The sequence below is a fragment of the Saccopteryx leptura genome, chromosome 9 (assembly GCF_036850995.1).
Source record: "Saccopteryx leptura isolate mSacLep1 chromosome 9, mSacLep1_pri_phased_curated, whole genome shotgun sequence".
NCBI classification, from domain to species: domain Eukaryota; kingdom Metazoa; phylum Chordata; class Mammalia; order Chiroptera; family Emballonuridae; genus Saccopteryx; species Saccopteryx leptura.
Genome location: NC_089511.1, coordinates 72,317,154 through 72,333,568, shown reverse-complemented (window position 1 = coordinate 72,333,568; position 16,415 = coordinate 72,317,154). Strand labels below are relative to the sequence as shown.

Below are 16,415 nucleotides of genomic sequence, written 5' to 3'. Positions count from 1 at the left end.
GTGGGCCACCCCGCCGGGTTCCCACCCCCACGCCTGTGCTCAGGCTCTCCCTGGGCTGCCCCCCACGGCTCCCCCAACTGTGCTGGGTGCGGGCCACCCCGCCGGGTTCCCACCCCCACGCCTGTGCTCAGGCTCTCCCTGGGCTGCCGCCCTCTGCTCCCCCCACTCCAAGCCAAGACCAGCGTCATGTCCTTGTCAGCCTTGCAGGCCCGGCTACATCACCCGCTTCTCCATTGAGCCTCACCTCCTGGCCCCTCCTCGGAGCTCCTCAGCATCTGTCCCCCGTCTTTCAGACCTTGTTCAAGATACCGTGGGCGCTCCAGCTTGGTTAAGTGATAGGACAGGTGGAGGTGAGGGGAATGGGGAGGGGAGACGAACGGAGGGCCTCAGGTCGCAGGCTGAGGAGGGCATTTGCTTCAGAAAGTACAAGGGGGTTACAGAAGGCCTCTGAGTGACGAAACACTAAGCTCAGTGAGAGGCACAGAGGGGCCACCTGTCAAGAGTGGAGTGAATGGAGGGGAGAAGCAGATGGCAGGGGCTACGCATTTATCCATACATTGATTCACTCACGAAATGGTAAAGGCAGCTAGCTGATCTAGAGCTCAGTCACTTATTCAAGAAGTAGCAGCTGAGCACCATGTATTTGCCCAACTTGTGCTAGAGGCCGAGGAGCCAGGGTGCTCCAGGGTGCTCCAGGGACTGAGGCAAAAAAACAGCAAATCGGGGAAAGGACTGCATTTATCATAAATGCAATAACAAGAAAAACCAAGTAACGGTTAAAGTAGAGCCTAAGGGGACTGACGTTGGCCAAGGGTAGTGAGACTGACCTCTCAAAGGAAATGATGTCCGACCAGAGACGCAGGATGAGCTCCGTGAGGGGTGAGAAGAAAGCAGGTCTAGACAGAGGAAACAGCGTACCGCCTCTGAGGCAGTAATGAGCCTGCTGTGCTCAGGCACCTGGAAAACCAGGGGATCTCAAAATACAGAGAGCGAGGGAGAGCATAGGGGAGCAGGCATGGCAGGCCAAGGCATCAGGCTGGGGTGGAAGCCACTGCAGGATCCTACACAGCTGAGAAACTTGGTACCGGCACACATGGCTGAGCCCTCCCTACACAGAGCCCGTGGAGGGAAGGTTCATGTTGCAGGTGAGAAAACAGGCTCAGAGAGGTCAGGGACTTACCCAAAGTCACACAGCTCAAACTCAGCCCTCTGTTCCCAGATCCTGTGCCCTTATCTGACACAGTAAATGCTCCCTATCTTATGTCTCAAAAGATCGTTTCTGCAGCCTTCATGAAAAACTGATTGGAGGGAGTCCCGGGGAGCCAGTGGCCAGTCAGGCTGAGGCCGGGGCCATGGCAGAATAGACGAGACTTGCTGAATGTGGGGTGGAGGACAGAGGGTTATAGCGGGTAACCCCTAACTCAGGCCTGGCCGACTTGGAGTGAGTGGGGTGTGCCATGGACCGAGCAGGGGAGGAAGTCTGCCCCAGGGCATCGGAGCATGCCAGGCCAAATAATGACCCACGGTGAGATTCCAAACCCCTGAGCATGGGACACACAGCGGACAACCCTGGGAGGAGGGTCTTCCTGCTGTCCCCTCTCTCCCTGCCAGCCCAGCACCGACATGACACGCCCTCTGCAAGCACTCAGAGATGCTCTCACCATTCTGCACATATCTGTTGAGCTCGAAAGATATTCTAGGTGCAGATGATTTAGTCCAAGTTCCCACTTTCATGGAACTGAGGTTCTGGCCAAGGAGACAGTCAGCAAATGCCTAAACAAATAAACAGGTAACGTGATAGGTGTTAGGAAAAGAAATGAAGCAGGACAGGTACCTCCATCACAGACTTCAGAACACTAGGCAAAGAGCTGCCGTGGATCAGCAGCCAGTGCCCTGGGGCCAGATCTGCACCTGCTCTTTGTAAATCCTGGAAAATGGTCCTTCCCACTTGTTCACGAATCGTCTGTGGAGGCTTTCACTCTACAAGGGCACAATTAGGTAGCTGCAGGAGATCGTGTGGCCCACAAGCCTAAAATATTTACCATCTGACCCACTGCAGAAAAGGTGTGACCGCCTCGATCTAGTTTCTCAAATTAGGAAGTGGAGCCCCCAGTCACCCAGCAAATTTGAAACCAAGTCAGAAACAGCGTCCAGCTCTCTTGAATACCAGCTCTTTCTACCGTGCAGATGAGCACGGAAAATAGAAACATCATTTCTGCCCACCCTTCCAACCCCGTCTCCATCAAACCTTTGCCCACCTCCCTAATAAGGGCCAAACGGGCCTCTGGTTCTTACCCTTTCTGTTCCCCTACACACCCTCAGGCTGGAACTTCAGTAGGCAGAGCATGACTCAGAAACAGATGGAGGGAAGGGTCAGAGGCAGTGGGAGCCCTTTAAACCCACACACAGGGGTCCCAACCTCTGGGCAGTGAAAGCCTACCGAAGGCTCGGTCACAACGGACGCTCAAGCCAGCCTGTCCTTCCTCTTTGCAGCCTGACCATGAGGCCAGAGCAAGGAGGAAGTGGCCTTCCAGGAAACTCCCCACCTACCCGTCCAGCCTCCCAGAGAGTGGACCGTGTCCCAAGGCTGACCGTGGGGTCAGGAACGACACTCTGTGGCCTGTGGGTAGAGACGAGGTGGTCTGGGGACGCTCCAGCTGCTCTCTACAGAAGGAAACCCAGCAGAACCACCAAGAACTTGGGGTCCCGTGTAGACAGAGCCTCACCAGACATGCCGTCTCCCTTTAGGGAGCCTGTTTTGTTTCTCTTTGGAGGTTAAAACCCACGAAACCACATTGACTGCTACTGGCCTTGGGTGCACACACTTACATGCACACACACACACACTACAAACACACACACAGAGAACACCCCCAAGAGGCCAGCAAGGGTGCGCAGGCCCCTCCTAGACAATGATCCGGTAACAAAGGTGCTGGACACAGACTCCAGCTTGGTTCTGCTCTCTGGGTATCGCAATGATCAATCATGTTAAGGAGACACTTGAGCACTTGAGGCCCAGGCCATGTTCTAATTTGTAGAGGAAATCGCCTCTGGATTCTAAGGACAAGTGTGGGAAGAAATAAAATCGAAGGCAGAGAGGGAGCGATCGATAGCCCAGGAGGGCCAGGGAGTGAGGCACAGGTGGAGACTGGGCCGGGAGCACGTGGGGAGAAAATTAAAAGAATTTGAGCAGTCTGAGGCCACCAAAGGCATGACTGACAGCAGTCCGAGTTGGGTTTTTCTCTCCCTCTGCAGGACGCAGTGAGAGCTAGAAACAGAAGAAAAAGCCATCACAGGTATATTTATTGGGAATGGCATGCTGGCTGGGTCTGCATTTAGAATCAGAGGGTGGACAAGGGAATAAAACAATGACTCGCTTTTGGTTTTAATTTTTAAAAATGATTTAGAGCAGCCATCCACACTAGCCTAAGCCACTGGGCAGCTGGGGGGAGGGACCTGCCCTCCCCACCTGGTGGCCACTCACCTACACGCTGTGCAGGAAGCCTGGAGCCCCATTCTCTAGACCAGGCATCCCCAAACTACGGCCCGCGGGCTGCATGTGGCCACCTGAGGCCATTTATACAGCTCCCGCCGCACTTCCGGAAAGAGGCACCTCTTTCACTGGTGGTTAGTGAGAGGAGCACTGTATGTGGCGGCCCCCCAATGGTCTGAGGGACAGTGAACTGGCCCCCTGTGTAAAAAGTTTGGGGACCCCTGTGGGCAACAGGGCTCAGATAAAATCCTGCTTTAACATGCTTTCGTGGGGGAGGAGGGGTGTTTCACTCGGCACCATTTTTCCGAATTCCACTCTTAAAAAGGGGATTGCCGCCCTGGCCGGTTGGCTCAGCGGTAGAGTGTAGGCCTGGCGTGCGGGGGACCCGGGTTTGATTCCCGGCCAGGGCACACAGGAGAAGCGCCCATTTGCTTCTCCACCCCCCCCCTTTCCTTCCTTTCTGTCTCTCTCTTCCCCTCCCGCAGCCAAGGCTCCATTGGAGCAAAGATGGCCCAGGCGCTGGGGATGGCTCCTTGGCCTCTGCCCCAGGCGCTAGAGTGGCTCTGGTCGTGGCAGAGCGAAGCCCCGGAGGGGCAGAGCATCTCCCCCTGGTGGGCAGAGCATCGCCCCTGGTGGGCAGAGCATCGCCCCTGGTGGGCGTGCCGGGTGGATCCCGGTCGGGCGCATGCGGGAGTCTGTCTGACTGTCTCTCCCCGTTTCCAGCTTCAGGAAAATACAAAAAAAAAAAAAAAAAAAAGCGGATTGCCCAATGGAGTCTATGCATCTCTTCCACTTGGAGCTACACTAGGAGCGTCACGACCCACCTACATCCAGAATGGTGCCCGCTTCTGAAGGAGCAGCACATGGCATGGAAGACGTGCCTCCCAGATTCCTGTCCTCCTGCCAGCTGGCCACAGTGCTCAGGCCTACCCTGGGGAGCAGCCAGCAGGGAGGTGTCCAGGAACCTGGGTATTTGCCACGTGCCCCAGGAAATCCAATGCTGATTTGGATACGCTGGGTTGCAACCCCAACTCCCGTCTCCATAGCTCTGTGGCACCAGCAAGTTATTGGTTACTTCCACTTTCCTGCTCTGTAGAGTTGAGGGCAAAATGCATCCCCATGGCTGGTTGTGAGGTTAGAGGCAGACAGGTGGAGCAGGGTTTTTCAAATTATAGACTGCAACCCACGAAAGGACATGAAACTCACTTAACAGGTCAGGACGAGAACTGTACTTCACTTTATCTCTGGCTGCCTCCTCTCCTATTGCTGAAGATGAACGGTCTGCACGCTTTCCTGGGGCGCCTCCCCTGAGCCCTGAGCCCTGAGCCCATGCCCTGTCTGCTCACGGACCTCACTCAGCTGTCCTCCTCTTCCTTTGCACCCATTTCTCCCTCTCTGCTGAACCAGTCAAGTGAGCACACAAACTGGCTGCTGCTTCTCTTGTATTAACAAAACAAAACAAGAAAATCGGTACCCTTCTTGGACACACTTCCCCAGTTAACTCCTGCCTCATTTCTAGGAGAGTTTTAGAGCAAAACCTCTAGAGACCGTTTTCTGGGTTTGCTGCCTCCAATGTCCCCTCCCCCACCCTCTCACTTCAGCCACAGGCCTGGCGTCTGCCCCTCCCCCCATGGCACTGTTCCCCAAGGCCACCAAGGAACACACAAGGTTAAATCCAAAGGCAGACTCTCCATCATCAGCCTGGGTGGCTTATAAGCCACTTATGATTGGCACAGATGATCACTTGCTCCTTCTTGAAAAATACAGAGATTTTTTTACACTTGACCTTAGCCAAAAGGCTGAGAAGCAATAACTAGAGATTTTTTAAAAGTATAGATGCTGTTTCATGAAACTGTTGTTTCCATTATGGATACGTAGGTCTCATACATTTCATCTAGGTGACATGTGCACTGTGGTGAAAACACGGACATGGAGCACAGGATTCAGAGATGGACAACAAAGGTGCAGGTGGTCTGGTGTGAGTCCCTGTTGTCACTTGCTTTGCACCTGGGAACGAGTTACATTTTTTGAGCTTTGGTTTCCTGTTCTGTAAAATGAGTATTAATTCCAGTCTCTGGGGGCCTAGTAAGGACCAAAAGAGATTGTGTAAAGAAAGCCTTTGGCACACAGTAGGCTGCTCAATACATACTGTGGTGGGCATGGGCTGCACGGCAGGGACTATGAAAATCCAGCAGGTCATTGTTAAGACCTCTGATAATCTGTCCTCCAGTTTCCTCTTCTCCAAACTAGTGCATCCTGGTTTCTTTTGACCCTCCCTCCCTGAATTGGGATGTCTGTTCTTATTTGTAATAATAGCTCCCTGGTCATTCTGTCCTGCTTCTCTGAGGAAGCTGAGGAGTTGAACCAGGACCCAAGTGCTATATATAAATGAGGGTTGGACCCTGGCCCCCACTTGCTGCACCAGCCCAACTCGGGTCCCTTCCCTATTGTAGGAATTGCGCCTCATGCCTGTGCCAACCCACCTAAAAGATCAGAATTCCTTTCAGAGTAGCCACTATGGCCCCCAGATTTTCTTCTGTTCCTTTGCAGAGCCATGCCACCCTTATCTTGGATTGGGGTGATATAATAATTAACGCAACAATATTTACTGTGTGCTCCTATGTGCCGGGCACTGTGCTAGCTGTTCTGGAGGCAAAGGGATGTACAGTGAGAATGCTGTGTTCACTATCCCCAAAGGGATAACCGTTCAGGGGAGGAGGCATCCTCACTGTGAAATGGGTACCGTCACCATGGATAACAGTTCCTGCCTCGTGGGGGTGCTGCGGGTTTAAATGAGATAATGCGGGAAAGCTCTGAGAGCCGTGGCACCGCCATAGTAAGTGCTCAGTCCACGGGTTGTGTGGTGAGACCTTACTGGGGAAGTACAGTGGGCTCTGGGGGTCCCCAGGGGAGCCCCTAGCTCAGAGGATAGCTGCAATGGAGATTCCCAGGGCTAAGAGAGGTATCTGCCCCCTGTTGTGGCACTGGGCTGTTGAGGACCCCTCGTCATGGGATGGATGGGACAGCAGCAGATTGCCAAGCCTGGGTTCTGGCCCGGCTGATACCAAGTGGGACTGGCCATGTCTCACAGCCCCCTCAGAGAGGAGCCCTCGCAGGCCAAGGTGCACGAGAAGAGGATGTTGGAAGGGGGCCATGGAGGCCTCATGACAGGGGATGACCAGAAGGTACAGCCACTCTCCTCTCTGGGACAGAAAGGAGGCATTCCAGCCCACAGTTCCTACCCAAGGGCAGGCCATACAGGCTGATAGGAGAGAGTCCAAGTGGTGGGCAAAGAGACCCCAGGATCAGGGATGGCTTACAAAGCTGGGGTGGGCGGGGGAGGGGTGATGATGGTGGGGAGGGGCAATGATGGTGGGGAGGGGTCAGGGATGCTGAAAGCTTGGATGCCGGGTCCAGAATTCAGGGGCAGAGCCGAGGCACCTGGCTTCCTTCCCAGTGGTAAAGGAGGGCCAGTCACAGGAGGCTCTCCATACGAAGAAAGACTGCGTTTGGCAGCCAGGGTGTGGGGCGGGCCCCTGTGTCCAGGCCAGTCCCCTCTATACCACCCCCTGAGCACGACCAAGTTTGTAATCATCTATCCACCTAAATTCTCTGTGAAGTTCTCTACAGCCCTTCCTATGTGACTTGTGACAGGTTGCTCAATCTCTCTGAGCTCTGGCTTTTTGTCTGAAAAGCAGCGTTAATTAGAGACAATATGTTTACCACCCTTACCAGCACGGTGGGCAGAGCAGGGCTCAGAGGGTGGAGGATGTCCTGGCTCCCCACACCGTTTCTCCATGTTAGTTCTACCCTGTTTATGCTCTAATGTTCTGGCTCTGGATCCATGGGCCTGCGGGCAGTCCATCCAAAGTTCTTATTCCAGAGAAGAGAGACAAAGGGGCAGGTGAGCAGGATGCTTTCAAACCATCCCCAAACCGTTCCAGGCAGGAGGAAATGAGCCTGGATGGCAGGTGACCTTGAAAGTGACATAATTTGGGAAGAGGGAGTCAGTGCACACATCCCAGAGTCACACTTGCCAGCCAATGGTATCCATCCCTGGGAAATACAACATCCAGAACCACAGCTAATTGAGTTGCAGGTGGCGGCTGCAATCAGACCCATAGGCCTCCCCCCTCAGTCCCCCAAAGTGGCCCTCAGGTGACAGAGCAGACCCGCCTCCTCTCACAGGGAAATCTGGAAGAGAGGAGGAAAGAATTGAGAGCAGTGGGTGGCAGGATTGGGGAATTAGGCAAAGAAAAATGGTCCACAAAATGCAGAAACGCCCAGCATGCTAGCTTCCCTAACCCAGCCCATGAATTGACGGGTGACAGGTCTCTCATCTCTGATGCCAAGAGCCAGGAGTCCAGGCAGCCGCAGGTACTGCATCTGCACCTGCCAGCACCAGGGAAGAGGCCATAAAGCACAGTAGCAGGGCTGGAATGCTAAGTGCCTGCAGCTGGGAAGGGACTGCCTTACGATGAGAACAGCTCACAGCAGACCTCTACTGGGCAGGGCACAGCCACTCCCAGAGACCCACCTGGGGAGCCCCTCCTACCCAGAGGCAGATGGCTCCAAGGGGCAGGGGCTGTGGCGGGACTGGGTGGGGGAAGGGACAGGTGCACAAATAATCTGGTCCTAGGGGCCACCCTAGGCTGGTGGCTGCCCAGACAGACGGGGACCTTCTGGAAGAAGCCCAGGTGGGCTGGCCAATTTACTGAGGCCAGCTGAAAGCTGGGATGCTTGAGTCACTGGTAAATAAAAGCGGATCGTAAAGTACCCGAGTAAGCCAGGCATCTGGAAATATACCAGGACTGCATTCCCCCAATGATAATAACGTTTATACTGCACTTACAACACTAGTGCCAGTCCCTGTTCTAAGTACTTTGTGTGCAGAGTAATTTACTTAATCCTCACAACAGCCCTAAGAAGTTGCTGCTAGTATTGTATTACCTTCCTGTTACCTACTAGGAAGACGAGGCGCACAGGAAGGCTGGAGAGGCGCACAGGAAGGCTGGAGAGGCGCACAGGAAGGCTGGAGAGCCAAGAACCGACAGAGGCAGAGTCCGAACACGTGCTGTCTGGCTCCTTACCCCGCCAGTGCTTCTCCAACTCTAACCCGGCTGTAGTCAGTCAGCTGGGGGCTGTCAGCACGCTGCTCCTGACTCAACCAGTACGGGGTGGGGCCTGAGACTGCCTCACTAACAAGCTCCAGGCAGCCTGGCCCGAGGCCCACACCTGGCGTAGGAGGCTGTAAACTACACTGTGTTCCCAGGACACCTCTACAGCCAGGGAAATGGGGTCAGCGGACACTGCTCCGGGGCCTGGAGGCAGCTATGCATTCCTCAGTAAACAGAAGCAGCCCCTCACAAGGGGTCAGAATTAGGGGACCTAATTCAACCATAATTTCTGAGGCGGGGCCTAGATTAGGATTTTTTTTTTTTTTTTTTTTTTTTTTTTTTTTACAGAGACAGAGAATCAGAGAGAGGGATAGACAGACAGGAACAGAGAGATGAGAAGCATCACTCATTAGTTTTTCATTGTGCGTTGCGACTCCTTAGTTGTTCATTGATTGCTTTCTCATATGTGCCTTGACCACGGGCCTTCAGCAGACTGAGTAACCCCTTGCTCAAGCCAGCAACCCTGGGTCCAAGCTGGTGAGCTTTTTGCTCAAGCCAGATGAGCCCACGCTCAAGCTGGCGACCTCGGGGTCTCGAACCTGGGTCCTCGGCATCCCAGTCGGATGCTCTATCCACTGCACCACCACCTGGTCAGGCCAGATTAGGATTTTTTAAAGCTCCCTGGGTGGTTCTGATGTGAAGCCCTGGCAGAGTCCTTGAAACAGGCAGCAGGGAAACCTCTGTCCATGTGTCAGATTCAGTCCTGCAAACTGGGGAAAGTTCCTGGGGGTTAGCTCAGGGATTTCAAAGGTGCTTTCAGGACAGGAGGTGAGCTGCCCCCTGGGCCAGTTGAGAGGTATGACTAAGGTCTGCTAGGGTACTGTCTTCTCATACCGTGGGCACCCCAGGGTGGGGGTGGGGGGCAGCTGGCACACCCCCAGCCTGGCCTGACTTCAGAGAAGTCCATGCTTTCCCACCCATGAGTTTTCAAGGAGAGGAGACACCGACCTAGATCAGTTAAAGAAACGGGCTCTTGACAAAGATTAAGCAAACCTCTGAATCCTCTTCCTGATGAGGCCTGACCTTGGCCCCCTGGCCCCATCCTGTCTTCTGCCTGCCCAACCAGTGTTGTCAGTTTAGTGAGAATCTCCCCACCCACTCTTGACAGCTCATCTCCCTTGACATCTGATCAAGTTCCTCATCCCACACCTTGGTGTGTATGTCCTTGGCCTGCTTTTAGTAAGAATCCCCCTACCCTTGGTGGACCCTTGGTAGTTTTCCATCTACTGACCCTCTGCTTCTTGGCTATAAATCCTCACTTGTCCTTCAGTAATTAGAGTTGAGCCTGATCTCTCTCCCTTATTGCAATAGTCTTAAGTAAAGCCTCAAGTGGCAGAATAGTTTTTTCTTTAACATTCCTCCTGCCCAAGGGAGAAGTCACCCCACAAAGTGAGCAGCTGTGGCGGTGGGACAGGGCTTGGTGCCACCGCCAACCAAACAGAGTTCAGGCTCCTCACGTCGACATTCAAGGTCCAGGCAATGACTTCAAGCCCAATCATCTCAAGCCTTATTTCTCTCTTATGTGCACCTCACATCCAGCAAAATTAGATGTTTTACTGTTCTTCCTACACACCTGAACTTTCTCCCATCCTGCCTTTGCCCAGGCTTTTTCTTCCTTCTGGAATTCCTGCCCCCCTGCTTCTAACCCACCTGCTCCCATTTACAGTATTCGCTCTTAGTGACGAGACCATTTATCCCTGAGTTTTCATTTCCTCGTCTTCCACAACTATACAATCACCCATTTTAGCTGGGTACATGGTTCTTTGTGTGTGGGGACTACATTTCCCAGCCTCCTTTGCAGCTCATGTGGTCACATGACTGAGTTCTGACTAATGCTATGTAAGCAAAAGCAATGAGTGCTATTTCCAGGAGTTTTCTTATGCCTCCCTTTTCCTCTTCCTATTTGATGTAATTTGATGTAATGCCTGGAGTTCTAAGAGCCATCTTGGATTGTGAAAGGATCTTGAACATAGAAGCTACACATGGTGAAACAACTAGGTTCCTGAAAACATGGAACATCATACCAGGGTAAGGCTGCCTCCAAACTTGAACATGAAAAAAAAGAGTATCTTCTATCTTGTTTAGCCATTGTTCTTTTGGAATTTTCTGTAACTACCAGCTGAACTTAATGCTATTAGATTGACCCTCTCAAAACCCTAGAGGCAGAGCCTCCAGATTCTTGGGTTTATCATACTACATTGCAGAGAATCTTCTTCTTCCCAAGTTAAGCAGTTAGCAGTGTGACAGCTGGCACTGTGTCTGGTGCATTTCCATCTCCTCCTGCCCCATGAAGCATAAGGCCTCATACACAACACAAAGCATGTCTTAGGACTGAATTGAATTCTTTCTCCTATACTCCACAGAGCTTCCTAATTCGTATTTCCTCAGCATGTCACAACCTACCTTGTCTGGTGCACCCAAGTAAAGATGCCCTTCGCTCCATCCAGGCTGAGTACACCCCCTGCCTCCCAGGAGGAACATGCTCTTACCAGGATGTCCGAGTTCTCAGGATCCTCCTCCACGTCTGGGCTGGAGCAATTGTGGAGTTTGAATATCCAGTACTCCTTGGCAGTGACAAAGAAGTTCCACGGCAGAAGGCCACCAATGCCCAGGGTAAAGAAGATGAGGTAGGCACCATTGAAGTGGTCCTCGGGCCTCTGCAGTCTGGGTGCTGAGTGGTCCAGCAGTTTGTCAAGCAGTGCTTCCTGGTCCGTGCAGAGAGAGCTGCTTACAGTTCTATAGGTAGAGTTGGAACTGTGATGAAGGTCATCCTCTGAGACAAAGGCCACTGTTGAAATAGAAACAGAGAAAGAAACAGGCAGGACAGGTGATCAGAAGCTAAAGCCGAGGATTCACTCATACTATAAAGCTGACCATGTGCCCAGCCTGGGGTCTGTGGAGTCACCAAAGCATAGTTAGCGAGCTCCAGGTGTAAGGATCAGGGAGAAAGACAAGATGTCAGAACTGTAAGTGACTCCAGGGGTCACCTCCTACCCCCTGCAGGGCAACACAGGTAGCAAACAAGTGTGTGGCAGGTGGGGAGTAGGACAGTGTGGCACAGGGGGCCTGTGGCAATCAGTCTAGACGGGCAAACCTGTACTCAAGGCACTCACATCTCTATGCAGCCATGAAAAAAGAACCAGGGCCCTGGCTGGTAGCGCAGTGGATAGAGTGTCATTCAAAGCGCCCAGGTCGCAGGTTTGATCCTGAAATCACTGGCTGGATCCCAAGGGTGTCAGCTCCACCTGGAGAGGGGCCATTATAAGACCGGGACAGGACTTGACCCCAAGGGCATGGAGGGCACTGGCTCATATCTTCTCTCTCTTTCCCTTCCTCTCTCTCTCTCTCTCAAAAAAAAAAAAAAAAAAGAAAAGAAAAGAAAGAATTAGGACCCTTGGACAGACAAAGAATACTCTCTGAACTCTTCAATTTTATGTGAGAAAAGTAAGAGGCAGGGATGTGTAGACTACACTACTATTTGTGCACAAAAGCAAGACTGGGTGGATGGGAGGAGGCTATATACACGTCCGTATATCCTCTGGAAGGATACACAGCCATTTCCAATAGTGCTGCCTCTGGGGGTGGGGGGAAGGAGGGGACTTTACCTCATACTCTTCTGTGCATTTTGAATTTTGACCTATAAAAATGTATTACCTGGTCAAAAACAAAATTATAAATAAAAATAATGGCATTCAAATTAAATAACATTAAAAAAACACATAGTGTCCAGAGCTGCCTCCAAAAGACAGTTTGAGACATACAATAACAGTCTACTCCCTCCTATCATTTGTGGGAAAACAGAGGTCTATAGAGTGGAAGATCACAGGTCAGTGGCCAAGCCTGGGTTTGCAGCTCCTGCCTGGACTCCCACCTCTGTTAATCACATCCCACCAGGAGACATCTGTGGCAGCTCCTGAGACACAGGGAAGGTTCTAGGTTGCCAGTAACTATTGCCTACATGGCCTTGGGCAAGTCACCATGCTTCTGAGCCTCCATCAGCAAACCTAGGTTTTCCTCTTTTTTTTACAAAAAATCTAAGCCCTTTTACAATGGTTAACTGACTAGCAATGACTGGCCCACGGTAGCTGCTGTTGCACAAATGTCAGCCTCTTGCCTGCCATCATAAGCTTGTCACCTGGCTGGCTGGCTGGCTGCTGACTTTGATTGCAGGATAGCATGCCTACTTTTATGCTCAATGTTGCACCTAGAATGTGGCAGCAGCTTGATAAATAGAAAATGCTTCCATAAAGCTGAGGGTGGGATGCTCTAGTCCCTTTTGTAGTCGTGTCTTCTCTCCCCCAAAATCAATACATAAATGTATCTTGGCTCACACGGGAGTCTGAGCCTTAACTCAGAGCATGAGGCCATGCAGAATGGGATCTTTCTTCCCTGGTGAGAGGGGACTGCCGTGTCACAGAGGCACAGAGCCTTATCTATTATTTCGAGAGAGCCTCACAGCACTCCTCGGAATTGGGAAGGACGAGATTGATCACTTCCTCAAAGAATGAGGATTTAAGACATTTGATTTGTCCCACATTCAATCAGCAAGAAATCCCAATAGTTAATTTTTTTTGTATGTGTGACAGAGATAGAGATAGATAGATAGGTAGAGAGAGAGAAAGAGAGAGAGACAGGAAGGGAGAGAGATGAGAAGCATCATTTCTTCGTTGCGGCTCCTTATTTGTTCATTGATTGCTTTCTCATATGTGCTTTGACCTGGGGGCTATAGCAGACTGAGTAACCCCTTGCTCAAGCCAGCGACCTTGGGCTTCAAGCCAGCAACCTTTGGGCTCAAGCCAGCGACCATGGGGTCATGTCTATAATCCCATGCTCAAACCAGTGACCCCCATGCTCAAGCTGGTGAGCCCGTGCTCAAGCCGGGCAACCACAGGGTTTCGAACCTGGGTCCTCTACGTCCCAATCTGATGCCAGTCTGATGCTCTATCCCACTGCACCACTGCCTGGTCAGGCACAATAGTTAAAATTAAATCCGGTACTTATGCATGCTAAGGTCTGTGTCTAGCACTTGAGTCTGACAACAGCCTAATAACATGGTTGGTACTACTTTAAGACCCATTTAACAGAAGAAGAGTGAGGTTCAGAAAGGTTGAGTAATCTATGGAAGGTCACATAGCTACCAAATGGCAAGAGTGAGGTCACACAGCCAAGCAGTCTGAGGCCCCCAGGTACTCCTTGGCTTCCCTGGAAGGAGGCTGTTGGCAATGTGTCTATAGGATCCAAGTACAGACAGGCCTCAGGTGAGCTGTGAGCAGAGGTGAAGTCAGCTATAGGGCACCTTCATCAATGTTAATTGAATGAATGGACTCCTGCGGTGAGGGTATTTTCCCCTATGGAGGCAGCATGTACCCTGGAGCAAGCAGGCAGTACACTGCCGGATGTCGGCATTCGAGTCAGCAAGTCTATTTTAAACTCCCCTAGTTGAGCAGAGCCTTCTCCTAGCCTTGATTCACGGGGGACCCAGCACTAACAAGCTGACCAGACAGTGCTGGCACACACGCACACAAACACACAATTTCTAAATTATTGTTTAAAAATTATGATCCCTGCAGGACAGTAGACAAAGGGCAAGTAGTTCTTCCCAGATGCTCCAGTGACAAGGGTGGCTGCAGGGGCCAGCTGCAGGGTTATTGGGGCCCACACTTGGTGGGCCCATTCTCAGCTCCAGGGATCTATTTGTCCAGGCCCATTCAGCCTTGACTGAGCTTCTAAAGGAGCCAGGAATTTTCTCTAAACCGGGTCACAGGCCAGGGCATTGGAGTGAGCAAAGTCTCATTACTCTTCATAAAAGCTAGCTGCTGGATTTTAGATTGAAAAGAAAGAAAAAGGAAGGTAAAGAAGAGCTCCAGCGTCCCCAGGACAAGGTGGCTGTAGTTGTGTGTTTCTCAAGCACCCACAGGAGCTAGCCACACTGGGCCCTGCTCCCTTAACTGGGTGGACAGGGCCAAGAGGCAGCAGCTATACAAAGAAGCAGAAACTTGTGGGGCCTGGGGGCACTGCAGACTGCCATCTGGAACTGGGTGCTGCTTCTGGGAAGGTTTCTGACCCTAGCTGAATTAATCTCCCCTCTGTGCCTCATTTTCCTCAACTGTGAAGTGGGGATAGGGGGCTGGTAAAACTATTGATATTACTAACCTATCAGGGAGGCATTGCTGAGAAACAAGGCCCACTCAGAGGCCAGGGAAGAACTGGCCTTGGGGTTGTGCAAACTCCTAGCCTCAAGCTCCCCAGTTTGGATCAAGACTCTGCCATCTTCTGGATACTGTGAGCTGAGCTGTCCGTGCCCGCCCCGCCCCCCATCCAGACGGTGAAGTCCAGTGTCAGGAAACACTCAAGGAGCAAGAGGAGAAAGGATCTGGGGGAGAAATAAGATAGAGACCGAGAGAGAGGGAAAGTGAGAAGAGGGGAGTGTAAGACAGCAGGGAGGAAGCAGAGAGACACCGGGGAGGGAGACACAGCGGGAAGTGTGCAGAAGGCGGGCCGGGCGGGGGCGCTGAGTTCCCCTGAACCAGTCTCCGAAAGGGTCCTTGGGGGTAGAGGGGCGCCAAGCACGGAAGTCTAGGGGCGACCGGAACCGCGAAGAGTTGGTCGGCGGGGCCAGGCCCACGCCCGACCTCCGGCCCGAACTTACTGTCGCCACTGTCGCGTCGATGCCGCTGCCCTGCCGCTGCCTCTCCGGCGCTGCGGCCACTGCAACTCCGGCTCGGCTGGGCCAAGGCCGGGCTCCGCCTCCCGGCCCCGCCCCGCCCCGCCCCGCCCCGCCCCCGCCGACGCTTCCCAGTTTGCCAACTCTTTCATCTTCTCCCTGCGCTCCCGCGTGGGGGCAGCGTGGGGGCAACCGCACGCGTCCGTTTCACAGATAGAGAAGATGAGGTGCAGGCCGCCAAGTGGGTTGCCCCCCACCCAGCGCTGGAGCGAGCCCCTTCCTTACCTTGCAGCCGGACCCCATGGTCTCAGCCGTACCCTCACCTCTGGCTACCAGATCCTCCACCTCTCCCCCGGGCTGCCGCAGAGCGCCCCCTCTGATTGCAGTCCCCTACTCCTCCTTGATCCCCCTGCTCCCCCCACCACCACTCAGCGTCACCTCAGGGACCCCTTTCTGCCCCAGAGCCCGGAGCTGGCCCCAGCCACTCAGCTTTTGCTCATAGTGCCAGGCCTTCTATGTGCCAGGCCAGCGGCCTGAGGCTGTTCCTTGTGGTCGTCTCCCTGAGGTGGGGGTCGGGGGGGGGGGGAGGAAGGAAGGAAGGTGATCACGGTGGTGGCAGCTGGGCTGCTGCACACAGAACTCTGACCACGCCACCTCTCCAGGCCCTCCCATGAGCTGTCAGACCTTTCTGTCTGAATTACAAGCCAAGGGGGTCACTTTGATCCAACCCTTTCTCAGGTTGTGCCCTTCACACCCAGCCTCGTTAACTATGGCATGCCCTGAGGGTGGAGTAGCAGAGCATTGCACCCCTTTACAGCTGTGAGAAAGCTGGGCTTAGGGGAAGCTGAGCTGGAGTTGGGGGGGGGGAACAGATCTGTCTGGTTCTCAAAACCCTCCCTGTGATGCCTTCCCCTCCCCACCCCCTCACAGGCAGGCTCAGTGTCGGTGCTCTCAGGGCAAGGTGTGGCGGCATGCCCGTTTCATGGTGAGGCTCACGGAACAGTGTGCTTCCTTCAATTAACAGACCTACTGTGCATCAGAAATGAATGAGGCCGTGTGATATTGTGGTATTAATACAAAA

The 16,415-nt window shown here is 53.0% G+C and overlaps 1 protein-coding gene across 4 annotated transcripts in view; it reads right to left on the bottom strand.

The window, feature by feature from the left end:
• SLC29A3 (solute carrier family 29 member 3) overlaps positions 1 to 15,384 on the bottom strand; it is a 45,734-nt gene extending 30,350 nt beyond the window's left edge. For all 4 annotated transcript variants that reach the window (XR_010746972.1, XR_010746974.1, XR_010746973.1 and 1 more), the window contains exons 1-2: positions 15,320 to 15,384; positions 11,160 to 11,458 (exon numbers count right to left, since the gene is read on the bottom strand). Coding sequence is in view for 1 of the 4 variants with exons in the window: in XM_066348575.1 (XP_066204672.1) it covers positions 11,160 to 11,458; position 15,320 (300 nt within the window). In the remaining 3 variants the exon portion in view is untranslated. The remainder of the gene's footprint in view (positions 1 to 11,159; positions 11,459 to 15,319) is intronic.
• Between the last annotated feature and the right edge of the window lie 1,031 nt (positions 15,385 to 16,415).